Source organism: Hippopotamus amphibius, chromosome 13, assembly GCF_030028045.1.
Source record: "Hippopotamus amphibius kiboko isolate mHipAmp2 chromosome 13, mHipAmp2.hap2, whole genome shotgun sequence".
Taxonomy (NCBI): domain Eukaryota; kingdom Metazoa; phylum Chordata; class Mammalia; order Artiodactyla; family Hippopotamidae; genus Hippopotamus; species Hippopotamus amphibius.
Window position 1 is genome coordinate 38534848 of NC_080198.1, and position 25180 is coordinate 38560027.

Genomic DNA, 25180 nt, shown 5'->3' on the forward strand with positions numbered 1-25180 from the left:
GAATTATTTATTTATTTATTGGCTGTGTCGGGTCTTCGTTGCTGCGTGAGGGCTTTCTCTAGTTGCAGCGAGTCGGGGCTACTCTTTGTGGTGGTGTGCAGGCTTCTCATTGTGCTGGCTTCTCTTGTTGCAGAGCACAGGCTCTAGGCGCGCGGGCTTCAGTGGTTGTGGCACACGGGCTTAGTTGCTTCGTGGCATGTGGGATCTTTCCGGCCCAGGGAGCGAATCCGTGTCCCCTGTATTGGCAGACAGATTCTTAACCACTGCGCCACCAGGGAAGTCCCATACACCAATAGCTGTTAAAGCACTTACTTGCACATTGCTGAGATTACTGTCTACCTAAGTTAGTTGGTTCTTATTGAACATTTTCAGTTTTTCTTCTGTTATGAATAGAGGTTTTACATATAAGACAGTGAAAGGTGTCATTTCACGAACAGTGTCTATTCTCCAAGGTGAGTGCCTCTGGAGAGACCACTGAGGTGGTTTCCGCCCCCTTGCTGCGGGTGTGGGTTTTTCTTGCTCTGTGTCCTTATCTGAGTATGAGAACACAAATATCTCTCCCTTAGGTTCTTTGAGTTGCCCCTGCCTTTTGTAGAACTCTGCTGGGTTTTATGGGTTGCTTGGGATGCTGCACCTACATCAGGAGGCCAGAGGAGGACGGTAAGCCCAGGATTCAGGATCCTGGGGCATTTGGAGTGTTGGACCTTGCAGACGTGCCAGGTGCCACCTGACACACTCTGGGCCCTGAAAAACTGATGGATGTGGCCAACAGATCTGGGGCAGATGAGGACTGGGAAAAGAAGGGACAGGCTGCCCCTCTCCCAGGAATGATTTATCTTGCTCTCAAAGAGTGCTTTTACTTTGAAAATACCTTAGGCTCTTCGTATAGAGCCAAAGAAAGGTAACAGTGGTAAGATATCAAAAGTGGAAGTGCCCCATTGGCCTTCCCTCCCAATCCTCAGGTGCTCTTGACTGACTGAAGTCATTGCCCTTCTCACAAGGTGGGTGATTCCAAAAGGGTCAGTGTGTAATTTGCTTCAGAACTATGGGTGCAGCTAAACTTGATTTCCCCAAAGAAGTTTTTAATATTTTGCTGTGCCTTATTTTGGAAAGAACTCTCAGGACTCATAGAGGATGATTGGTGAATGGTCATGTGTTGGGACATAGTGCTGTGACCTATGCAGTGTCAGGAATTTTCTTACTTCTGTATCTCGTTCTTTTCTTGGCTGGTCATGGAGGAACACTGACTGTACGTAGAGTAGTTGGGTGATCAGAGCTGCCATATTGATGCTGTTAGCCTGGGATGCTTTGCAGACCCTTGAGGGGAGTATTTACCTGGATGAGGTGTGATGAGGACCCATAGGAAATTGTGCCCTCTGGGCACAGGATCTGGTGTAGCGCAGGGCACATGTTGGTCCCTCCACCAGCAGGTATAGTACTCACTGTGCTGGCCTGGGTGGGTTGGGGCTGCCCGGGTTCTGTGGCTGCCCATGAAGACTGAATCATTTTTGGCACCATTGTTTCAGAGAATAGTTCATGTGTCATCTAGTTTGGGAACTGGCTGAGAAATGAGCAGGGCTAAACATTGACCACAGGCAGGGAGCATATAATCTTGCCTGAAGCTAATGGACGGTTACTTAACTGGTACACAAGAGAACTATGACTCAAGGTAGCAAAGTCCCCCATAGATTGAGACCTCAGAACAATTTTGGCAGTAGTCTTTGAGGGTCACTTCTGTGTGTTCCTGTTGTGTATGTTTCCTACACAGTTGTGGGAGTTGTAGTCTGCATCAAGGAGGAGGAGACTGGAGATGGAGAGTTGCCCTTGAAGAGGGGTAACAGGCTTTTTAAGGAGGACTGATAATTCTCGATGTGTGTATGGAATACGTTTAAGTATTTATAAGTACGTTTGATATTCTGATAGAGGGGACATGTGGCACCTTAGAATCAATAATTTAGATTTTCTTGAAGATGTAGTGCTCCTGTTTTAGCTAGGAAAACTTGTTAAATTTCTAAAACTCTGTAATTCAGGCATTGTAACTGATGAACGTATTTATAGGTAGGCTGAAAACTCCTTCTCCCTGTCCCCCCTGCATCTTCGGGCCCTCTGGTCTTTCCTTCCAGAAATCTGGTCTGACGAGGCAAAGAGATGGGGCAATGTGATCATGCTGGTGGTTTGACACAGAAGCCTCTGAGAGGCTGCTGTTTCCCTTATGGAAAAGCTTGTCCAGATTTTTGGAACAGAATGTGCTGTTTTCTTTGTCCCTCAGAATTGGTAGAAGCATCTGCATTGTTGTGACTTTCATGAAATACTTCCACTTACAACTTTTCTCCTTTACTAAGACTAGAATAAAGGGACTTCCCTGGTGGTCCTGTGGCTAAGACTTTGAGCTCCCAATGCAGGGGGCCCAGGTTCCATCCCTGGTCGGGGAACTCGATCCTGCATGCCACGACTAAGAGTTCGAATGCCACAGCTAAAAAGATCCCGCCTGCCACAACTAAAGATCCCCCATGCCCCAACGAAGATCCCCGCATGTGGCAGTGAAGATCCCCGCATGTGGCAGTGAAGATCCCATCCCGCTTGCCACAACTAAGACCCAGCACATCCAAATAAATAAATATTAAAAAATAAAAATAAAAAACTGGAATAAAATGCTAACGAGGGGGGAAATGAACACCTGGTGTTGGACCCCAGGCATTGGTGTCAAGTCAGTACATGGCTTCTGTGTCTTGTCTCTCTGGCTCTGCTGCATTCTTTTGTGGAGCCAGTGCCTGCTATGACATGGGGGTGACCCTTCCAGCCTTCTGAGCAGTGACTCATCTCAAAGTAGCTGTCGTTTTCCATGATGAGGCCTAGGCGATCTGGTGCCTCATTGCACCCATCTGTAGGGAGAGTGATCTTAGCATCTACTCCAGAAGGCAGTTGTAGTAGGGAAGGAGTTACAGAACAGACTAAGGGCTTGGTAAACAGCAGCTCTTATCTCTGACATGGCTGTATGCCATTGTCACTGAAGATTGAGTTGGTCACTTCCTTCTCTGACCATTCAGCACCTTGTACACACTTTAGAGACAGGATGTGTTGGGGTTATTATCCTCACTTGTTTACAAGTGGTCCGTCTCCCAGGGTCTCCATCATGGAGTAGAGCTCTGAGCGTGCAGTGTGGGTTGCATCAGTGTTTTTTTGTGGGTGAGTTTAAAACCTTCAAGAGCTGAGCAGCCATCTGGGTTTTCCTATTTTTGTGGTAGTGTATTCTTTTATTTTTCTCCCTAATATTTTCACTCCCAGTTATAAAGGTAACAGACATATATGCTCTGAGTTTGAGAAAATTTCAAGTTTGGAACATTCAGAAAACTGAAGAGAAGGGAATAACAATCTTATTACTTAGTACAGGGCAGATCCAGCTTTTGTGGTGGCTGAAGTTTATATAATGTAACATAAATATATATAATTGATTTGTATAAATATATAATTATAAGTACCATCTTTAAACAAAAGAATTTACAAATATGAAAACACTAAGGTAAGAAAGTGAACTTATCTACAAAACAGAAATAGGGTTACAAATGTAGAAAACAAATTTATGGTTACCAGGAGTAATGGGGGGAAGGGGTAAATTGGGAGATTGGGATTCACATATGTATACTTCTATATATAAAATAGATAACTAATAAAGACCTACTGTAGAGCACAGGGAACTCTACTCAGTACTCTGTGATGGCCTGTATGGGGAAAGAATATAAAATGGATATATGTATATCTGTAGCGGATTCACTTTGCTGTACACTTGAAACTAACACAACATCGTAAATCAACTACACTCAAATAAAAATTAAAAAAAAGAAAACAATAAGGTAAGAAAGTAAATGTTTGGATTGAAAACAGAAAACAAGAAAAAGTTATATATTTCAAAAATCAATACTACAATATTTTTTCCCTACATTTCTGGGCAGCAGCACATTGACTGCCTCATTCTATGACAGCAGTGTTGTGATTTTTCTATAAAAAGGTCACATAGGGACTTCCCTGGCAGTCCAGTGGTTAAAACACCTCACTTACATTGCCAGGGGCAGGGATTCAATCCCTGATTGGGAACTAAGATCCTGCAGGGCAGAGCCAAAAAATTAAAAAAATAAAATAAAAAGGTCACATAGTCACTGCTCTGGGGTGGCTGATCGTCATCTGCTTTCTCTTGACAATTTAGAACAGTTTCAGCCTCACAACTCATCATATGTCATATAAAATTTTAGGGTTATTGTCAAATTTGGGAAACCCATATCAAGTTTTTTTTATAAATCAGCTGTGAGACTTCAAGCCATTCAACATTTTTTTATGCAGGGACTCCAGGGTCTTGGAACAGCCATGACCTTTGTGAGTAGCTGGTTTTTAGGGTTTTTTGGTGTGTAGTAAACATAACATAAAATTTACCGCTTTTAAATGTACAATTTAGTGGCAAAACTGGAAGTTTTTGCCAGTCTTTTCCTCTGTCTTATGACATAATTCAGCTAATATGGATTATACAGTTTTGTATCTTGCTTCTTTTTTCTTTTGGCCTCCCCACATGACTTGTGGGATCTTAGTTCTCTGACTAAGGATCCAACCTGGACCCCAGCAGTGAAAGCACGGAGTCCTAATCACTGGGCTGCTAGGGAATTCCCTGTATCTTGCTTCTTTTAGTTGAAGAGCATGTGAAATTGCTTTAAAAATATAAAAGAGATAAGCAAATGTTTTAAGGTATCCTAATAGCCCGTCATGCACTTTTGTATTGCTGGATGTGGAGTTACGTGGAGTTGTGTGATGGGTATGAGAGATGTCCTGCCGGGACTTGATTTTTATGGAGCAGTGCTGGGAGTTTTCCTGGGGTTGGTGGTAGTTTGGTGCCTTATACCCATGACCCAAATGGGTCAGTCTGGTCAGCTGCTTTCCTTGGTGCCTCCCACAAGGCAAATATTAACAGCTTTCTTCTTCCTTCCTGGCTTTATTTTGCTCCTTTTGATTTATTCATTTTGTCACCAGGGATTGTGCCTTATTTGTTGCCTAGCTTTTCTAGAAGTCTGGATTGTGGAGGGGATGATTTTTCTTCTGCATTGTCTTGCAGAGACACCTTGTTTAAAGCTGGATAGCCGACCCACCAGCACTACCAAAAAGGCCTTCAGCAAATACTCAGCACCAACCCATGGCCTTTCTTTACTTTGCCTGCAAAAGATGGGGATAATTATCTTTCAGTGATAATTTAGCAACCTGAAAACCTTGGGTCTTTGAGGTGTCAGCTCAATACTAACACAGAATTTCTGAATGCTAATTAGTATATTTGTTTCAAACTACTATAAGATTTTAATCTTCTTGTATCCACATTTTAAAAGTTTATTCTTCAGTGACCATTCTTTTGCCTGTTTTTCTACAAGAGAGAATTTTCTAAGAGATTGGTCATCATTAGATTAAGAGCTTAGACTTTGTTTACATGAAATGTTTCCACACCAGCAGGTCCCAGATGAGTGTGCAGGTGCAGGGGCCTTCATTTATACTCCACAGTTAATGCAGACTTAATAAGGTGGGAGATTATAAATGCAAAATTAACACCCAGCCTAGGCTCACAGTGCATTTTGCAAAGTGTGTGGTGCACCACTTTTTAATGATTGTACTCCCTGTATGGTTGGTACGGGTTTGGATAATTGCAGTGGGTGCCTTTTGAGTTCTCTGTTGATCTGTGTGCAGTAGGTATTCATGACTCAGTAGTGACTTGAGGCACATCCTGTGGAGTGCTTACTCTGTGCTGGTGCTCTTCTGGGCTCTGGGGATTCAGCAATAGACAGAGCAGTCAAAAATCTCTGACTTCATGGACTTTGTTTTCAGGTGGAGGAGACAGAAAATAAACAGGACAAATAAAACATATAGTATGTTAGATGGTGATAAGTGCTGAGGAGAATGTAAAGCAGCATTGTATAAGGCGTGTGGATGGGGAGATATGGCACTTTTAGATGGGGTGGCTAAGGAAGACTTCATTAAGGAGGTGACATTTGCATAAAGAGCTGAAGGAGGTAAGAGAGCGAACCAGGGGGATATCTGGGGAAGTGTATACCAAGCAGAGGGAATGGCAAGGACAGAGACCCTGAGGTAGGTGTGTATCAAGCATGATTGAGAAATTACAAGATAGCCAGTAGAATTGGAGTGGATTTGCGGTTGATTTTTCTTTCGTCATGGGTGTTTTACAGAAGGGCTTATTGGACCATTATGCTTCTGTTCTGCTCGTTTGTGTGTAAAGTATGCTTTTGCTTTGGCTTTACAATCTTCTAGTGTTAAGACCCTGATAAAAACTAGGCTTTCAGAGTGAGCAGATGGCTTCAGGATTAGCAGTGAGTGTCATGGATTTATGAAGGAAAACGTGGCTGTCCCTGAAAGTCTCTACCATCAGGGAGTGCCTTCACAGAAAGGGAGAAGCCCTTACTTTGACCAAGATGGCTACCCAGGCTTACCTTGCTTGGCATGAGTGACTCAGGATGCTCAATGTGAGGCAAATGAGCCCAGTTAGAATGGATGGGAAGGTAAATTTCAGCCAACGCATTTGCATGTAGGAACTATTTTAACAGCTAATACGATCTTTTAATTACACTCTTCTGATTATTAAAATAATTTTTACTTTATAAAATTTTTGTAAATTAAAAAAGTATAAGAAAAAATTCAAGCTTTTTATTGAAATATAATTTATATACAGTAAGATTCATTGATTTTAAGTCTATAATTTGATGAGTTTTGACAAATTTATGCAGCTATATAATCACTGTTCCAGTCACAGCACAGAACATTTTCATTACCCCTAAAAGTTCTCTTGCACCTCTTTGCAGTCAGTCCTATTCCCCTACTTCTGCCCCCGGCAGCTGCTTATCTACTTTTTGCTATTACAGTTTTGCTTTTTCTGGAATGTCATATAAATGGAATCATACAGTATATAGTCTTTTGTGATTGGCTTTTTTTGGTTAACATAATGCCTTTGTAATTAATCTTTGTTGTTGCATATATCAACACATTCCTTTTATTGCTGAATAATATTCCATTATATGGATATACCACAGTTTGTTTCTTCATTCACCATTTGATGGACATTCGGGTTGTTCCCAGCTTTCAGCTATTGTGAATAGTGCTGCTGTGAACATTCATGTACAAGTCTTTATGTGGACATTTATTTTCATTTCTTTTAGGTAAATACCTAGGAGTAGGATTACTGAGTCACATAATAAGTATATGTTTAACTTAATAAGAAACTGCCAAACTGTTTTCCAGGGTGGCTGTACTTTTTTTATTTCTATCAGCAGTGTTTGAGAATTCCAGTGACTGACCCTGGTGGTATAGTCATGGGTTGTGTATGGATATGTGCAGATGTGGGCAGTGGCTCTGGGCTCATGGGAAGGAGGTGCGGGTGGTGAAGGTTGTTTTTCCATCATCAAGCTAGTGTGCTTCACACCATCCCCTATAACTGCCCAACCCTGGGGGCTTTTCTTGAGGCAGAGTAAGTGGCCCCAACAGATCCCATTTGTAGCCTCATTAACCAGATTCTAGATGTGTGAGCTAAGGGCCCAGGGGTTTTCATGAGTCATGTTGTTTTATTTTTATAAATTTATTTATTTATTTTCTTTATTTATTGGCTGTGTTGGGTCTTCGTTGCTGCACACGGGCTTTCTCCAGTTGCTGCGAGCGGGGGCTATTCTTCATTGTGGTGCGCGGGCTCCTTGTTGTAGTGGCTTCTCTTGTTGTGGAGCATGGGCTCTAGGCGCATGGGCTTCAGTAGTTGCGGCACATGGGCTCAATAGTTGTGGCTCACAGGCTCTAGAGCACAGGCTCAATAGTTGTGACACACGGGCTTAGTTGCTCCGTGGCATGTGGAATCTTCCCAGAGCAGGGCTCAAACCCATGTACCCTGGATTGGCAGGCAGATTCTTAACCACTGCGCCACCTAGGAAAGTCCTATTCGCAGTATTTTAAAAGTTAAGACTGTTAAGGCATTGTTTCCAGCAGATCCTTAAACTAATTTGATAGATTTAGGGGGATGGGCTGTGGGGGAAATCTGTGTTCTATCCTAGGATGAATCATGTTCTGTGTTTCTTACCTATTGATAGTTTCATGGACAAATGTGAGGCAATGTGGAAAGCTAAAATAGATGCTAAATCTGAAGCCTATCTCACTAGGTTCAGGGCCAAACATCACATGGACTTCTCAGTAACCATTAATATTCTAGGATTCCTGGGAAACTGGGCCTTACACCTCAGATGTTTAAAAACCATTAAGAGATCCAACTGCTCAAACCACCTGTGGAACAGAGAAAGCGTACCAGTGAAACAGCAGGTGCTTTGGGCATTTTTCTTTCATCTGACCGGGCTGAAGTCACTAGAGAAGAAGCTGTTCTGTGGTGTAATCCTTGGGAAGTTGATCCTTCATTTCCCCACAGCGATCGGGTCTGTAAGGGACCCTAGAACAAAAGCTCCGTTTCTTTGTCTGCAGCCCCATATGTAAGAAGTATGTTGTATAGTGAAGCCATAGTTATCTTTATATTGAGAAATTGAACATAATTGAAATAAAAAAATCACAAAATAGGACTTTCCTTATTACATGCGATGAAATTATTTTTACTGTTGTTTCCTATTTGATTAAAACAGACTGCTAGTTACCACTCACTAATTTGATTATACCACCCACAGAGTATTGATCTACCCCAGGCCTCACCTCTCCATTTTACAGACCAGAAAACTGGTACCCAAAGGGAGCCAGGGACTTTGAGTCTTTCTCCAAGCAATTGAATGGCAGAAATGGGACTAGAATCTGGCTCCACCTCACTACAGGATCAATTTTCTCCTTAATTCTGCCATTTAGGAGTTAACTCTGTCATCAGACTTGGCACAGGCAAGAAAGGGCCTTATTTTTCTTGCCTCTCTACCTAACATGATGACTCTTCTCCAGGGAGCAATGTCCTGTGGACTGCCAGAGTCGGGTGCTGGGGGGAGGGTGGCAAGGTTCCATGCCAAGGTTCCAGCAGCTAATGAACACATGGGAGACCTGGGAGAATGAGGTGGAGACCCTCACTGGACTTTTCAGCTTCCAGCCACACTCATGAACCATACTCCAGAGAGCTGCCATGAAGGACCAGTTTTTGTTCTGGATTTTTCCCTGAAAGTGGGGAATGGGTAAGAGAGATGCCTGGAGAGATTTTTTTTTTCTACTTAATTGAATACATTTAAGGAATCTCGAATAGAGTTGAAAAGGGATTTTCATTTTTTCATTGGTGTTAGCATTGCTGTAGTAACTAAAGGAGTTTTACACGTTTATGAAAGGTTTGAATTGTGTTTCTAAAGCCTGGTGCATGAGAAGCATCTTGTGCTTTCATCATTTAGTAATTATGGTACCTGGTTCTTGCTTGGGTACTGGCAGACCGATCATGAGTTGGTAGCTTTCCTTTGGTGTTGCTCTTACTAAAGAGATCTTTTTCACTACTAAAAACTGGTGTGAATTGGTCTCTATAAACCTAAAGGGCTCATGTGGCCAAGTATCTCAGAGCTCCACCTTCTGGAGAGAGTTTGGGATGGCTGGAAGGTACTCATTCTTCGAGCTGATTGCCTGTGTTGTGTGTTGGGACTCTTCTCAGCACATGCCCTCCTGAGGGCTTCTGTAATGAGAAGGTAGTGCCAGGTGAGAAATCAGAACCTTTGATTTTCTGCTCTTTGCATATAGGAAAGCTTATTGATTCCTTGAGTTCAGTGGGCACCCACTGTTGGTTCTCTCTGAAAGAAAGAGACTAAATTCTTTAAAAGAGGCTGCTTTATGAATAGAAAATATAAATACATGGTGAAAGCACTGTCACAGGACAAGCTAAATGTCCCATGTACGTTTGAGTGCTATACCAAGGCAGATGTGCCAGAGACCCTAGGCCCCAGAGGCAGCCATGTGGGGGCATCCAACAGATTGAGGTTCATTTGGAAGCTTCTTGTCCCTAGCCCTGGGTGAGTTTCTTCAGCTCCCAGAATCAGCTTCATTGTTTCCAACAGGGAGATTAGTGTCTCCCTCATAGAAGGTATCCTGAGGACCAAATGAAGTGAGTTCCTGTAGTGAGCCTAGCATAGACCTGGTGCTTTACTCACCTTAGAGGACAGTGGGCAAATCTCCAACCGACCCATTCTCACCACCAGCACCATCTCAGTTGGAGTCATGGGAACTGGAGGAGTTCCCGGTAAGAACCCTGTACAGATACTGAAATGTAGCCCAAGTCCCATTAGTGCAGGTAGCAACTGTGTAGTCTGTAAATTATAGACATAAAACAGAATGAGCTTCATATTGACATACCCTAAAACAGTTCACAGGAGTGCAGAGGTGTGCTTTGCTGAGATCCAGTGTGCTTGGGATCCGAAGTCAGGTCTGAGTTCCTGGACCTCTGTGGATGAGACCTCTGAGTGCCCCAAGAATGCAGCTTTGGTTTAAAAGCGTGCCCAAGCTTTTGGAGATCGGGGATAGAACCAATAAAAATAGTTGGTGACCTAGAACACTGTGTATCTTTTTAAAAGGAGTTAGCCAGCCTTGATCGGTTGTTTTTAGATACAGACGTTAATCATTAAAGCCAGGCCCAAGCTCCACTGCTAATAAGGTTAATGGGGCTTGTCTTTGGCCTTGAGCAGGGCAGTGTGTGCACCTTGGGGGAGTAAATCTTACTAGATGATGTGTAAGCAGGTTTTCCCTGTAAATGCATTTTATTAAAACATAATTAACGACTGAGTGAACCCTAATGTAAACTGTGATGCTATATCAGTATAGATTCATCATCATATGTAACAAGTGTACCACTCTGAGGGGGATATTGATAATGGAGGAGGCTATCTGTGCATGTGTGGGGCAAATGGTTATATGGGAAGTCTCTGTTTTCTCAGTTTTGCCGTGAACCTAAAACTGCTCTAAAAAATAAACTCTTACTAAATAGCCTTCATATTTATATTTAAATTACATATTTATATAATTAACAGAGAGACTTGGATGTCAGTTTCTGTACGTTTAACAGTTTTATTAGAAAATAGTAAGATTTAATAACGAATATTAGGTTTGAAATTGTGATTTTACCTTGTCGTGACTTCGCGGTAATGGCTTTCTAATGCCTGATTAGGGTGCTTGGGGCTGTTTAGGGGTCCCGAAGCCAGTTCCTGCGAGTAGGCATCCGGCTCCGCCCCGCGAGCGCTCTGGCTGTTTGTTTCTAGGGGAGGAGGCGGGGCCAGAGTGGGTGGCGTGGGCGGGACCCCGCGGGAGCTCAGGCTGTTTTGTCTTTCTGCTGGAAGCCGAGGGCTAACGCCTCTAAGGCGGTTCCCGGCGGTTTTCAACTCCGTTGTCACTCTTTCCTTCCGGCAGAGGGTCCTGGCCCACACAACCGAGGAGCTGAGGCCAGACAGACCGACGCACTGACAGACGACAGACGGAGGACGCGCTGGCCGCTGGACCCCGCTGCCTCCCTCTTCTCCCTGCTGCCTGCACCTGGAGGATGTGCCCAGCCTTCAGGGCCATGGACGTGGAGCCCCGCGCCAAGGGCATCCTTCTGGAGCCCTTTGTCCACCAGGTCGGGGGGCACTCGTGCGTGCTCCGCTTCAACGAGACGACCCTATGCAAGCCCCTGGTCCCGAGGGAGCACCAGTTCTATGAGACTCTCCCAGCCGAGATGCGCAAATTCACTCCCCAGTACAAAGGTGAGCCCCCAGCTGCTGTAGGGGTCGCCAGCGTCTGGCGAGGACATGCGAGGCGTCGCGGCCAAGGAAGGCCCGGGCAGCCATCCTGGGAGCCCTCACCCCTCCCATTCACTCTGTGTTTTCCCTCCTCCTTCTCCTCTTGGCCCTCTGCCCAGCACCTCACACCCTCAGTTTTCAAGTCCCGGTAAGATTGCTCAATTCTGTTTTGTTTTGTGGGTTTGTTTTGAGTTTATTTTTGGTGGAAGTGTAGTTGTGTTTTATGTTCAGGTGTCTCTTGATCACTGAAACCCATAGTTCCCCATGAGGGGACATCAGGGAAGACTGGGAGGATTTTACCCAGAATACTTGTCGCCTGCTTTTTGTCCTCCGGAAAACCAGAAGCCCTGGTGATTAGGTAGGCTGGGAGCAGGGTTGAGTCAGATGGAATGCAGGAGTGGGAGGCTTGTGCTGATTAGCTGAAGCCCTTTGCTATTATGGAATGTCCCTGAAATTGATGTATTACGGCAACCCTTTGATTCACATATGGTGACTCTTCCTTTTCATAATGCATTTGGGGGCGGTGGGGATCAGCAGCCACCAGCATGGTGTGGTCTTTCCTTGGGAGGGGGGGATCCTTTGTAAATCAAGGAAGAATCCATTAGGGAAATTAATTTTAAAGTTGCATTGCTGGTTATGCAAAAGACTCTTGAACAACTTGGGTTCTTCTGGGACTGTTGAAACATGCTCTTTGAAGACAGAATGTACTGCAAGCCTCTCTGTGTACTCTGAATATGCATGTGTGTTGTGGTAGGGGTGGGGGAGTTGGGGGCCCTCACTTGGTCCTTCTCTGTTGTTTTTTCCAGGACAAAGCCAAAGGCCCCTTGTTAGCTGGCTGCCCCGCCCCCATTTTTCCCCTGGTTCTTTCCCCCTGGCCACAGGAAAGAGTGGTCCCCTGAATTCCCCACCCTGGCTCCTCTGCGCCCAGAGCCGGGTACCACCTCAGAAGTGTCGTCTCTCTGAGCACGCATTCCCCTGCAGCAAACAAGCAGGTGGGCAGCAAGGACTGAGCAAATTGAATGATCCCAGGCCAGAGAGGCCTGGGAGGAAAGGTGTTCAGCCAGTCGGTTGTAAGGCACTCGTCGGCACCTGCTGAAACACTCTCACCTGACAGCCCCCTCCTCAAAGACTGTATAATTACATATGGGAGGTTCTAGAGACTCGGGGAGAGCTGCTTTCAAGGCCACTACGCGTCTGTGCTCCCAGCCCGACCCTATTTGCCTGGTGTTCATTTTGTGCTTTTGTGACATGAGACTGCAAAGACCAATAAAGCAATATATTTGAGAAGGGCAAAAGGCTTGGGGTGCCCACTCTGTGGGGGCGCTGCAAGAAGCCTTTGCTAGGGTGTCTTTGTGCTGTGTGGTTTGTTTTGTTTGCTCCTTTATTTTGTTTTGCTTGCCCAGTCTTCCCTTACCCTTGGATGCTTCTTACCCCCCAGGCAAGTCTGTTCAGGCTCTGCTTTAAAGCAAGCCTCGAGGCCGTTGGAGTTTCTGTTTAGGGCATTAAAAACTCCTACAAGATATAAAGAGCAAATGTTTCTACATCTCTTTTAGGATTAGAAGAATTACATAAAAATTAATAAACATTTTCAATGACGGAAAAATGTGTCTTGTAATTCTTTGGCTCTTGCCTCGTTGAGTGCATCAGAGAGGAGGACTCTTGGCCATGTTTGCTCCCTAATTGCTTGTCTTGTATGGTGTCATCTTTTCTAGATGTTTTGATATTTGTTAGGTTTGCAGATGAGTTTGGGGCCTCTGGCAACATAGAGACTAAGGAACAGGGTAAGAAAAAAACAAATGTTACAATCATGTTATTTGTAATCTCTCTTCCTGTGGAATTAAAAGTCCTCTCTGTTCCTGACCCTCCTTCCAGGTGTGGTATCTGTGAGCTTTGAAGAAGACGAAGACAGGAACTTGTGTCTAATAGCATATCCATTAAAAGGGGACCACGGAACTGTGGACAGTGTAGATAACTCAGACTGTGAACCAAAAAGTAAGCTACTAAGGTGGACAAACAAAAAACATCACGTCCTAGAAACGGAAAAGATACCTAAGGACTGGGTGCGGCAGCACCGAAAAGAGGAGAAGATGAAGAGGTAGGTATAGACTGAAAGGAGTCTGGACTCTGTGGGAGGGGATGGATCTCAGTTACAGCCCAGTGCCCCGGGACTAAGGACTCACATGATGGACTTAGTAAGTACCTTGTCACTCAGTGGTCAGTTCCCACATGGCGCGCCCAGCTTCTCTTTAATTGACTCTGAGTTAGATCATGCCATTTTGGGTAAAACAACTGCAGTGGCAGCTATAAAAAAATTTTAGTCACTCATTCGTCCTGCATCTGCCCTGTGCCAGGCCCTGTGTGGCATCCTGGGGACGTAGCAGTGACCCAGACAGAAGCTACCTCATCACCTCAGGTTGTTCACTGATAGTGGGAGACAAAATGGTCCGTTGGGCATCCCCAAATCTTGGGGATCCCCCTAAGCAGAGCCCTTCAAGTGCCACACCTTGGCAGAGCTTGTGAAAAGATAAATTTTATGTAAATATGTATATATATTAAAAACGTAGCTAAGTAGGTTGACTTACTCTCATGGAATTTCAGTTCAGACTTTCTCAGTCTCCAGCATTCTTGAGTCAGGGAACCTGGAGGCACCAGAAGCCAAGGGGTGGTACTGCCCAGAAGAAGAGGGCAGTGAAGGCTGCCTTGCAGGTTGCAGGCTGGAGGCAGAGGTTGTTTTACATCTAAGGTTTTCCTTAGAAAAACAACTGTAGAAAAACAGCAAGCTGCCCCCTTATTTTTTTTTAATTTATTTTATTTTTTTAAATTAATTTATTGGCTGCATTGGGTCTTCATTGCTGTGCACGGGCTTTCTCTCATTGCGGCAAGCAGGGGCTACTCTTTGTTGGGGTGCATGGGCTTCTCATTTCGGTGGCTTCTCTTGTTGCGGGACATGGGCCCTAGGTGCAGGCTTCAGTAGTTGTGGCACTCAGGCTCAAGAGCTGTGGCTCACAGGCTCTAGAGCTCAGGCTCAGTAGTTGTGGCCCATGGGCTTAGTTTCTCCACGGCATGTGGGATCTTCCCAGACCAGGGATCAAACAGGTGTCCGCTGCATTGGCAGGCAGACTCTCAACCACTGGTGTCACCGCGGAAGTCCCTTTTTTTTTCCCCCTAAATCCACTGTCTTGGGACTTCCCTGGTGGTCCAGTGGTTAAGACTCCGCACTCCCAGTGCAGGGGGTACAGGTTTGATCCCTGGTTGGGGAACTAAGATCCCTCATGCTGCATGGCCTAAAACATAAAAAAATATAAATAAATAAATAAATATTAAAGTTTCTAAATAAATACATCAACTTTCTTGAGGTATAATATACTATGGTAAAAGGTACCCATTTTAAGTGTTAAATGTGTACACTAAAACAACCACCACATCAAGGTATCAAACTTCCTATCACTCCAGAAGGTTTCTTCATCCATCTTTGCCCCTGAGTTTTTTTGTTTTGTTTGTTTGATTTATTTATTTATTTAGTTAGTTTTTTAATCTGTGTTGGGTCTTCATTGCTGCATGCAGGCTTTCTCTAGTTGTGGCAAGCGGGGGCTACTCTTTGTTGCAGTGCACAGGTGCACAGGCTTCTTATTGCGGTGGCTTCTCGTTGCAGAGCACGGGCACTCGGGCTTCAGTAGTTGTGGCACACAGGCTCAGTAGTTGTGGCTCGCAGGCTCTAGAGTGCAGCCTCAGTAGTTGTGGCACGCAGGCTTAGCTGCTCTGTGGCATGTGGGATCTTCCTGGACCAGGGCTCGAACTCATGTCCCCTGCATTGGCAGGCGGATTCTTACCCACTGCGCCATCAGGGAAGTCCCTGAGTTTTGATAAGACGTTATGATTTATTGGCTCCTTGTCTCTTTATAGCCATAAGTTAGAAGAAGAATTTGAGTGGCTGAAGAAATCTGAAGTCTTGTACTACAGTGTAGAGAAAAAGGGGAATGTAAGTTCCCAGCTTAAACACTACAACCCTTGGAGCATGAAGTGTCATCAGCAACAGTTGCAGAGAATGAAGGAGAATGCAAAACATCGGAACCAGTACAGTATCCTTTGTTCATAGGGCATCTCTGCCTTGAGGAGAAGGGAGGGCAAGTGATGAAGAGACCCTTCGAGCTTGGAGAAAGATATTGGATTTTTTTCAGTCATGGTTGTGCCGGGACAGCCTACATGGTAACTGTGGGCAGATATCACTTCTTTCGGGGCCGAGGGCTGGTCTGGGAGTGCAGATGCTGGGGAGGGGGTTTGATGGGTTCCTGGGGGTGAGGGGCACCTCGTGGGGGGACCAACCTGCACCCGGGGGGCTTTAGCCTGGAGTGCAAGGACCTGGTTCGTGTTTTCATACTCCTGCAGAAGTCCCCAAATAGGGCTTAACTGCCGGGGTCTGCGGTGAGGTAGGACTGACCTTTCAGTCTGGTTCACCAGGCTCGCACATGAAGAAAACACAGGGTCCTTTTTTTTTGGAGTCAGGGAACCTGGATGTACCAGATGGAATAGTGCATTGAACCTTGAAGTACCAGTCACCCAGGTTCAGCAGTTGGTTAACCCACTCACGTCAGTCTCCTGTCATGACTATCTATATACACCCAGCACCCCCAGCTGAATACTCTCTGAAGCAAGTGTCAGATATTTCATTTCATCTCTGTACACCTCAGCATGTATCTCTAAAAGATAAAGTTATTTTAAAGCATTAATAACATTATTACCCCTTGAAAAGTGAACAGTAATTCCTTACTATCAAATGTCTAATTTGTGTCTCTACTTTCCTAATTGTCCCATAAATATTTTTATTGATCATTTGCTTGAATGGGGATCCTAATGAGGATCACACATTGCATTTGGTTGCAACGTTTAGGTCTTTTAAAATACCCTTTCTGGTTTTTCTTCTTGGAAATTTCTTGTCAAAGAAACTGGGTCTTCTAGAGTTTCCCACCATCTGGATTTTACTGATTACATCCTGTGGTGTCTTTTACACATTACTCTTTCCCTTCTGTTTCCATTAAGTTGATAATTTGATCTACAGGCTTGATCAGATTCAGGTTCAGTTTTGGTGGGGGTGGGGGCAAGAAACCCTCAGAGATGGTATTGTACCTGTCCGTCGGAAAGCCCAATGTTTCGTTGTCTTTCTCTTTTGTATTGCTGTTGCCTTAGGTCCATTTTTTTCATTAGATGACTTTATAATTTTCACATTGCCTTTTTCATTCATTAGCTGGAATCCTTCTGTAAAGAGAAACTTTTTCTCATCAACTATGTGCTTATCCTGAAGTATATAGTTCATATAGGAAAGGCAGGTCAGATGTCTATTTTCCTTTGTGTACTAGATATTTAGAATAATGAGATGGTTTCTTAACATCCTCCAAAGGTGACCAGTGAGGTTTTCAGCATCGTGACCCATAAATTTAAACATATTTGACATGTTTTGGTCCGTTGCAGTTATCTTTACTGATGCTCAAATTGTCCCATGTTTGGCAAGTGGGAGCCTTTTAAAATAGGCTCCTGAGTCATTATGACATAATCACAGTAGTCTGTGATGGCTGTCTTTTCCCATATGAAGAGCTGGTACAGGGTCATGTTTGTCTCGTACTCCAGATGTGAATTCAATCATTCCCCTAAGGCAGGGGTTGCAAACGTTTTCAATAAATGGCCAGTAAATAATTTAGGCTTTTCAGGCCATACGCTATATCACAACTGTGCCATTTGTAGTCTGAGAGCGGCCATAGATGACAATGTAAATGAATGAATGTCGCTGTATTCCAATAAAACTCTTATTTATGGTCACTGAGATTTGAATTTCATTCAGTTTTCATGTGTCATGAAGTATTACACACACTTTTTGACCTCTTAAAAATATAAAACCAATTATTCCTAGCTTACTGGCTATAGAGCTGGGAGCAGGGCGTCACAGTTCACTGGCCCCTGCTCTATCTAGGAGCACTGGTCTGGGCACTAGGGGGAGCTCATACATCTGGTCATTGTTTCTAGATCTTTTCAGTGCCCACATCTGGGAAATATATTTTTATTTTAAAGAGAAAACTTTTCATGAGTTCACACTGACATTTCTAGTTCATATTTAAGACTAGGATTTACTGCATTTATTTGATGTTCTGCTTGTATTTTAGGACAGTATGTTTTTGTTTTTTTTGTTATTTATGTCACTTGAAATAATTTATTTGTTTGGCTGCTTCAGATCTTAGCTGTGGCATGTGGGATACAGTTCCCTGACCAGGGATCAAACCCGGGCCCTGTGCATTGAGAGCATGAAACCTTACCCACTGGACCACCAGGGAATTCCCTAGGATAGCATGTTTTTGGCCCATGGTCCCACATCTTACTGAGTTCAGGAAATGGTGTGTGTGTCTCCCAGGCTGTTCTCAGGCCAGTTCCCTGACAAGAATTGAAGGTGTCTTCTAGCCTTCTAGTCAGCCCTGGGCTGCCTACGGGGGAGAGCAGGATCTCTGGGGCATTGTGTGCCGGCCTTGTACCCTGGGAGTGCCAGGGTCCCATGGAGCAGCACCTTTTCATTAGAGGGGCATTGTCCTTAACCATTCAGAATTTATCTTACTGGAGAACCTGACTTCCCGCTATGAGGTGCCTTGTGTCCTGGACCTCAAGATGGGTACGCGCCAGCATGGTGATGATGCTTCAGAGGAGAAGGCAGCCAACCAGATCCGCAAATGCCAGCAGAGCACCTCTGCGGTCATCGGTGTGCGTGTGTGTGGCATGCAGGTGAGGGGGGTGCTGGTGTGTGGCATAGGCTGGCTGGGGCATCCAGAAGCTGCCACTCTCCCACCATGGCATAGTCCCTTTTTCTCAAAAGATACCAGATTTGAATGGACCTGTCGCTTTCTGGTTAGAAAAGAAAGCATGCATGCGTGGGTAAGCCCCTCTGGGGCTGGCCTGGCTAGCTGAGTCTGAAGGCTGTGGACAGGACGGGGAGAAAGGTTAGGCCCTTTCCAGCCTATACACTGGGCAGGGGGCTGGCGATGGAACCCAGGTCAGAGGGATGTATCCTGAGTGGGTGTTGATTGGCAAGGACAGTATCTCTCTTTTTTCTTTTTAAGCTCTTTATTGGAATATAATTGCTTTACACTCTTGTACCAGTTTTTGAGGTACACCAAAGTGAATCAGCTGTATTTATACATATATCCCCATATCCCTCCCTCCCGCGACTCCCTCCCACCCTCCCTGTCCTAGCCCTCTAAGGCATCACCCATCATCGAGTTGATCTCCCTTTGTTATACAGCAACTTCCCACTAGCTATCTATTCTACATTTGGTGGTAGTGTATCTATGTCTATGCTACTCTCTCACTTCGTCCCAGCTTCCCCTTCGCCACCCACCCCCCACCCTGTGTCCTCAAGTCCATTCTCCGCATCTGCATCTTTATTCTTAACCTGTCACTGGGTTCATCAGAACCATTTTTTTAGATTCCATATATATGAGTTAGTATATGGTATTTGTTTTTCTCTTTCTGGCTTACTTCGCTCTGTATGTCAGTCTCTAGGTCTATCCACCTCATTACATATAGCTCCAATTTCATTCCTTTTTACAGCTGAGTAATATTCCATTGTATATATGTGCCACATCTTTATCCATTGATCTGTTGATGGGCATTTAGGTTGCGTCCATGTCCTGGCTATTGTAAATAGTGCTGCAGTGAACATTATGGTACATGTTTCTTTTTGGATTATGGTTTTCTCTGGGTATATTCCCAGTAGTGGGATTACTGGATCATATGGTAGTTTAAGGACAGTATCTCTTGTGACTGGTGTGCTTAACAAGTTAAAGGATCTGATCCAGGGCTGTCGTTGCTGTTTTCCGGGCTCCAGGCCCTGAGATGGCTGTCAGCACCTGACCTCCTGGTTTCCCTCCCACAGGTATACCAGGCAGGCAGTGGGCAGCTCATGTTCATGAACAAGTACCATGGACGGAAGCTGTCTGTGCAGGGCTTCAAGGAGGCACTTTTCCAGTTTTTCCACAACGGGCGGTACCTGCGGCGGGAGCTCCTGGGCCCTGTGCTTAGGAAGCTTACTGAACTCAAGGCCGTGTTGGAGCGACAAGAATCCTACCGCTTCTATTCAAGCTCCCTGCTGGTCATTTATGATGGCAAGGAGTGGCCAGAAGTGGCCCTGGACTCAGATGCTGAGGACTTGGAGGACCTGTCAGAGGAGTCAGCCGACGAGTCTGCCGGTGCCTATGCCTACAAGCCCATCGGCACCAGCTCGGTGGACGTGCGCATGATCGATTTCGCACACACCACTTGCCGGCTGTATGGCGAGGACAGTGTGGTACACGAGGGCCAGGATGCTGGCTATATCTTTGGGCTCCAGAGCTTGATAGACATTGTCACAGAGATAAGTGAGGAAAGTGGGGAGTGAGCTTGCTGGCTGCAGCAGCACCTGAGAGACTCTCTGTGTCCCAGGCACAGCTGTGCTGCGTCGGGGAAGAGGCCAGTATGGCCAGGTGGTGGCCCCTGCAGCCTGGAGCTGATGTGCAGCGGCCTCTGAGTCCCAGCCTGAGCCAGCCCCAACCTCGCTCGGAGTCTTTATTTATTTTAACTCTTTCTTCAACATTCCACATTTGATGATGCAGATACCTCTTTCTTCCCTGAGTGTAAATGTTCTAATACAAATCTTTTTGTTAATTGTACACAGTGCTGCTGTCGTTCTTGCCAGGGATAGGCAGCCACCCCCCCACCCCACCCCCACTGAAACGTCACATATGCCATGACCTCCATCCTGGCCTAGCAGTGTCCTCCTTGCCACTGCCTCCACTCCATGGATCCTAAAGTCACCATAGCCTCTTGGCTTAGTCCTCAGTCCCCTAACCGAGCACCCGCACACATAACCTTAAATGGGTCCTTCTGGGATCTGTGCTGGCCTGATGTCCCAGCATCCCTTATGCAGAGAGCTACACTTGACTTTTTTTTTTCTCATACCAGTTCAGTTTTAATTTTAAAGTGACAGAATAATTTAAAGTACAAGTAGAATAAATTTTAAGCAACACTCCAGATTCCATTTACATGACAAGGAGCTGGCTGTAATTTTGCCTCATCATCAACTAGACAGTAGTTTTCTCGCAATAATTTATTAGGAAGTCACAGCACAGAAACAGAACACCGTGGAGTTGTGGTCCTGTTTGTAAATTGATTTTCATATAGGCTTAGTTGGAAGAATAGGTTGTATGTCTTTCCTAACTAATGGTCAAAGTGGGACAGGTGGGCTCTTATACCTATTTTGAGCAAATTATGCCCACCCACTAGCCAGCAATGTTCTGCTGGAGCCTGGTCCATCTGCTGGACCTACCTGCCATGGGTCAGATCTGCCCTTTGGCCCTGATGGGGAGGTCCCTGGTCTGAGTCAAACTCTCAGACTGTATAACCAAGTAAGGGTGGATCTGAAAAGTGGCTTCTGCTTTAACCCAGCAGCTTAGAAGGCAGCAGTTTTTCTTCATGACTGTTGTGGGAAGGAAAGGAGCAGTAATTGCTAAAGGTTGAGGTAACCTTAAATTTAAATTGTAGTCTAACTGCCAGGAGAAAATGAATGGCTAATATCCCTCCAAACAAGTTATCATTTACAGTGGTAGTCCAGACAGACTGCGGTCCAGAGTAGAACTTTAGTTCTCACTAAAACATTATCCCTTAAGCAGGAAGCCCTTTGTAATATGGCTGTGCAAGGAGAGGAACCATCCTTTGGAAGGGAGTTCAGTCTGGGAGAATGAGGTGGAAAGCACTGAGATGTCTTCTGCCTTTCCAGACCCTCAAGTCCTCCAGCATCACTGGGCAGACAGGGAAGCTGGCTGTGCCACGAGGCCGAACCACCAGCATCTCGCATGGCTTCCGTTGCTGCACTGAGGCTGCTGGGGACGTGTGGATAGTTTCATTCTCTTTACAAGTAAGCACTTTGGTGGGAGAGCACCGCAAAGGCTGTCAACAGAAAATAAAACAATAAAAAATGAGGTGCGGGGGTCGCAGGCAAATAGTTTTATCGGCATTTGATTTAAAACACTGGTTTATCCTCACCGCAAGGCTTGCAAGGTTCAGGAAGCTTCCAAGAGAGATGATCGGACACACACCCCATTCGAAACATTCAAGGGCACAGGACAGTAGAAAACCAAGTTGGCCCTGCAGCCAGGTCCAACCCACAGACGTGCTTTTATCCTTGAGGAGAGTCATCTAGAATCTAGATTCAGAAATGTCACATTAGCAGCCCTGAGATCGTGCCCTCGGTAACTTTGCCATGGGCAGGAGATGGGGAGGGAAAGAAACCGCAGACCTAGACATGGGCCAGGTCGCCCACTTCACGCCTGGAGGTTTGCTAGGGACTGAGTGCTGTTGTCTGGGCTGTGCTTCATTGGTAGAACTGAATTATGGCAAAGCCACTAGAAGCACAAAGTGTCAGTGCCGTCACTGGCATCTCAAAAATATCCCTGAAAATGTAAATAAACAGATTCCATATGCAGACTAGAGATGATTTACACTGAAAACATTTAAATATAAATTAAGCTATAACTTAAGTTACAACCAAAAGGAAAACGAAAGAAAAACCAAAAAGACACTCAGCAGTTGAGAATGCTGAACACATACACAGGACACCCCAAACACGAGGCCATTAAAGTGATGCCATGTTCATTGTGCCACCTTTACATTCATCCTGTGCTGTCCAGTCAGGCCACACTGCACTGGGCTGTGTCATGCCGTCTGGCACTGCACTCCGGCCCGGGGCCCGTCATTGCCCTACTTATACGCCTCCCTGAGCACGTGCTCGCTCAGCTTATAGGGATTAAACTCCTTCAGCTCCACCTGCTCCATGACATCTGTAATCCTGACTTTCTGTCGAGGAGGGAGCAGAGCTTCCAGCTGGGGAAGCTTGTCTTGAGAAAGCCAGTGTTTTTCAGGAAAAATAACTAAAAACTGTAGGATCAGAATCCCTTTCTCCAGGGGTGCTTTGTAGATCGGCATTCCTTCATTAGGCACATATTTCATGTCCTCGTGTTTTATCACCTCACCTGATTTGGATGTAGTAACAAGGACTCGATCATCCACTGTTTTTATCGTCTTCTTGAAGCCACAAAGGGCTTCAGAAAGCTGAATTTTCATTTTCATGATCAAGTTACAGCCTTGTCTGAAAGACACTATGATCCTTCTGATTAAGCATAATTATGATCTCACCAGGCTCCAGCTCAGGCTCCTGATGTCCTTCTCCATGAAATAGTATATTTCATGCATCTTTCATACCTTTCTCCACATGCACCTCGATAATTTTCTCCTCTTTGGTGACCTTGGCACCACTGCAGCTTTTGCAGTGGTCATTTGGGTTGATGTGCTCGCCCTGGCCCTTGCACTCAGTGCACTCGGTCTGGATCTGCTTCACCATGCCCGGCCCGATCTGCTGGATGTGAATCTGCATCCCTTGCCCCTTGCACACCGGGCACTTCTCCACAGATCCCTTCTTCCCACCAACACCTTCACATTTCTCACAAATTACATTTCTCTGGAGAGCCAATTTCTTTGTGACTCCATGATATAAATCTTCAAGAGTTACAGACAACAGACGTACAACATCTTGGCTTTTCTCTCTCTAGCCATTCGTCCTCCGCCACCAAAGAACATTTCAAAGATGCCCATGGGGGAAGAGAAGGGAGGGCTGTGTGAGCCTCTTCCCTTAATCGCCTGTTCGCTGCCCTGGTCATAAATGTCCCTTTTCTTTGGATCTGAAAGCATTTCGTATGCCTGGGATATGAGCTTAAACTTCTCACCCTCATCCGAGTTCTTGTCCAGATGGTACTTGAGCGCCAGCTTCCAATAGGCCTTCTTGATCTCCTCCGGGGAGGTGCTGGGCTTCACCCCCAGGGTGGCATAGTACTGGATCTCCTTCACTGTCTTGTCTCTGCGGGGCGGAGCCGGCCAGACCGTCAGCGCGACCCAGACGCTTCCGCCGAGCCCCTGGCCAGTGCCCCCTCTGCCTGCCTGTGCATCACGGTGACAGCCACCACCGCTGCCGCTGCTGCCCTACATTTAACTCTTGATACAGGTCCTTCCCTGCCCTCAGGTAGTTTAAGCCAAAGTTGGGCAACAGGTCCAGCTCCCGTGCCACTGGCAGCAGCTAACTGGCTGGACGTTGTGATGTCAAACATCCTGGATAGCCACGAGGCTTTGGTCTGTTGGCAGCCATTGGCTCTGTGGTCAAGGTCCCAGGGGGTCCCAGAAGGTGGGGGGCTTGATAGGAGGGGGTGTTCTGGGCAGTGTGGTCTTCTTGGCCACACCACCTGTGACCACTCCTACCCAGCCCTGGATCCACTGCAACCATGCCAGTCTCATCCTTCATGTGGCTCCAGCCAGAGAAGCCCCTACGAGAGCTACTCCTGCTCTGTGCTAGGAGGGGTTTCAGGGGGAAGTATGGTAGTAGGTCTTGAACTGCAGACTCAGAGACCAGGGAGAAGGACACAGAACCAGCACCAAGAAGGTAGGTTCTGGATGTCCAGTTCTAGCAGCACCACCCCTTGCCTTGCCTAAACCTCCCAGGACCTCTCCAAGGTCCACTATGCCTATATCCACTAAGTCCAAAAACAGGCCAACTCTATACACTGGGCTGGATGTGCCTACAGCCCCTGCTTCCTGGGCCCAGACTTCCAGAGGAATGTGTCTGAACCAGCCCCAGGACCCTTAAGATCTCTCCCCAGGGTTTCCCCCTTCCCTCATAGGACTTCAAAAACCTCACCAGGTCAGGGCTGACTGGAAGGTGCACCAGTCAAACAAGCTCTTAAGGCCACATGGTGCCCAACTCCCCATCCTCTACCAGCCCTTCTGTCTGCTCTGAGAAGGAAGCATCAGAAATAAGATAATGTGGAGTTGTAACTCCCCAAAGACAACAGAATAGAGTGATGCAATAGCGATTGAAAGGGGTGGGAGCCTGAGGACCATATTGAGGACCATATGCTATGAGGAAGGGAAGTGTGTCCCAGGGAGAAGAAACAATATGCAAGGACCCACGTTACAGAGGAAGAGAGAAGCTAGTGGCGAAAGAGAGGAGCTGGGGTGGAGAGCGAGGGGGGAAGGACTTTGGACAGAGAAATGGCCCGACCTGGTTTTTGTTCTTACGGCCCCCTCTTCACTCTTGCTCCCCGTTGCCCACCACTGGGGCAGTAAGCAGGGTCAAGAGGCCTAGAGACACAAAGGACATCCGGCCCCCGCGGGCGCTTCCAAGTGTCTCAAGACCCAACAACGGGACTACCCTCACGGGATAGCCGTCCTTATGTTAGTAGGTCAGGACCCACTTCCCTCGGGTGGCTAGGACGCACAGGACTGTCAGACGTACAGGACACAGACTCTGCCTTAGGGCTGCGAGCCGAGCACTCCTTTGGGAGGCAGGATGGGCCGCAGCACTAGGGCTTGAACGGGTAAAAGGAGTG

At 45.9% G+C, this 25180-nt stretch overlaps 1 protein-coding gene and 1 pseudogene across 2 annotated transcripts in view; one reads left to right on the forward strand and one right to left on the reverse strand.

Annotated features, from left to right (window-relative positions):
- The window catches only part of IP6K2 (inositol hexakisphosphate kinase 2), a 28810-nt gene extending 8391 nt beyond the window's left edge, over window positions 1-20419 (forward strand). Inside the window, exons 2-6 of one of the 2 annotated variants that reach the window (XM_057706000.1) lie at window positions 11371-11702; window positions 13611-13833; window positions 15642-15817; window positions 18322-18497; window positions 19648-20419. In XM_057706000.1, the coding sequence (XP_057561983.1) occupies window positions 11501-11702; window positions 13611-13833; window positions 15642-15817; window positions 18322-18497; window positions 19648-20148 (1278 nt within the window). In that variant the 5' untranslated portion in view covers window positions 11371-11500 and the 3' untranslated portion in view covers window positions 20149-20419. Of the gene's footprint in view, window positions 1-11370; window positions 11703-12844; window positions 13520-13610; window positions 13834-15641; window positions 15818-18321; window positions 18498-19647 lie in introns of those variants that run through there. The other variant, XM_057706001.1, reaches the window with a different exon arrangement.
- A 2041-nt stretch (window positions 20420-22460) lies between these two features.
- Window positions 22461-24951, reverse strand: LOC130834423 (dnaJ homolog subfamily A member 4-like; annotated as a pseudogene).
- Between the last annotated feature and the right edge of the window lie 229 nt (window positions 24952-25180).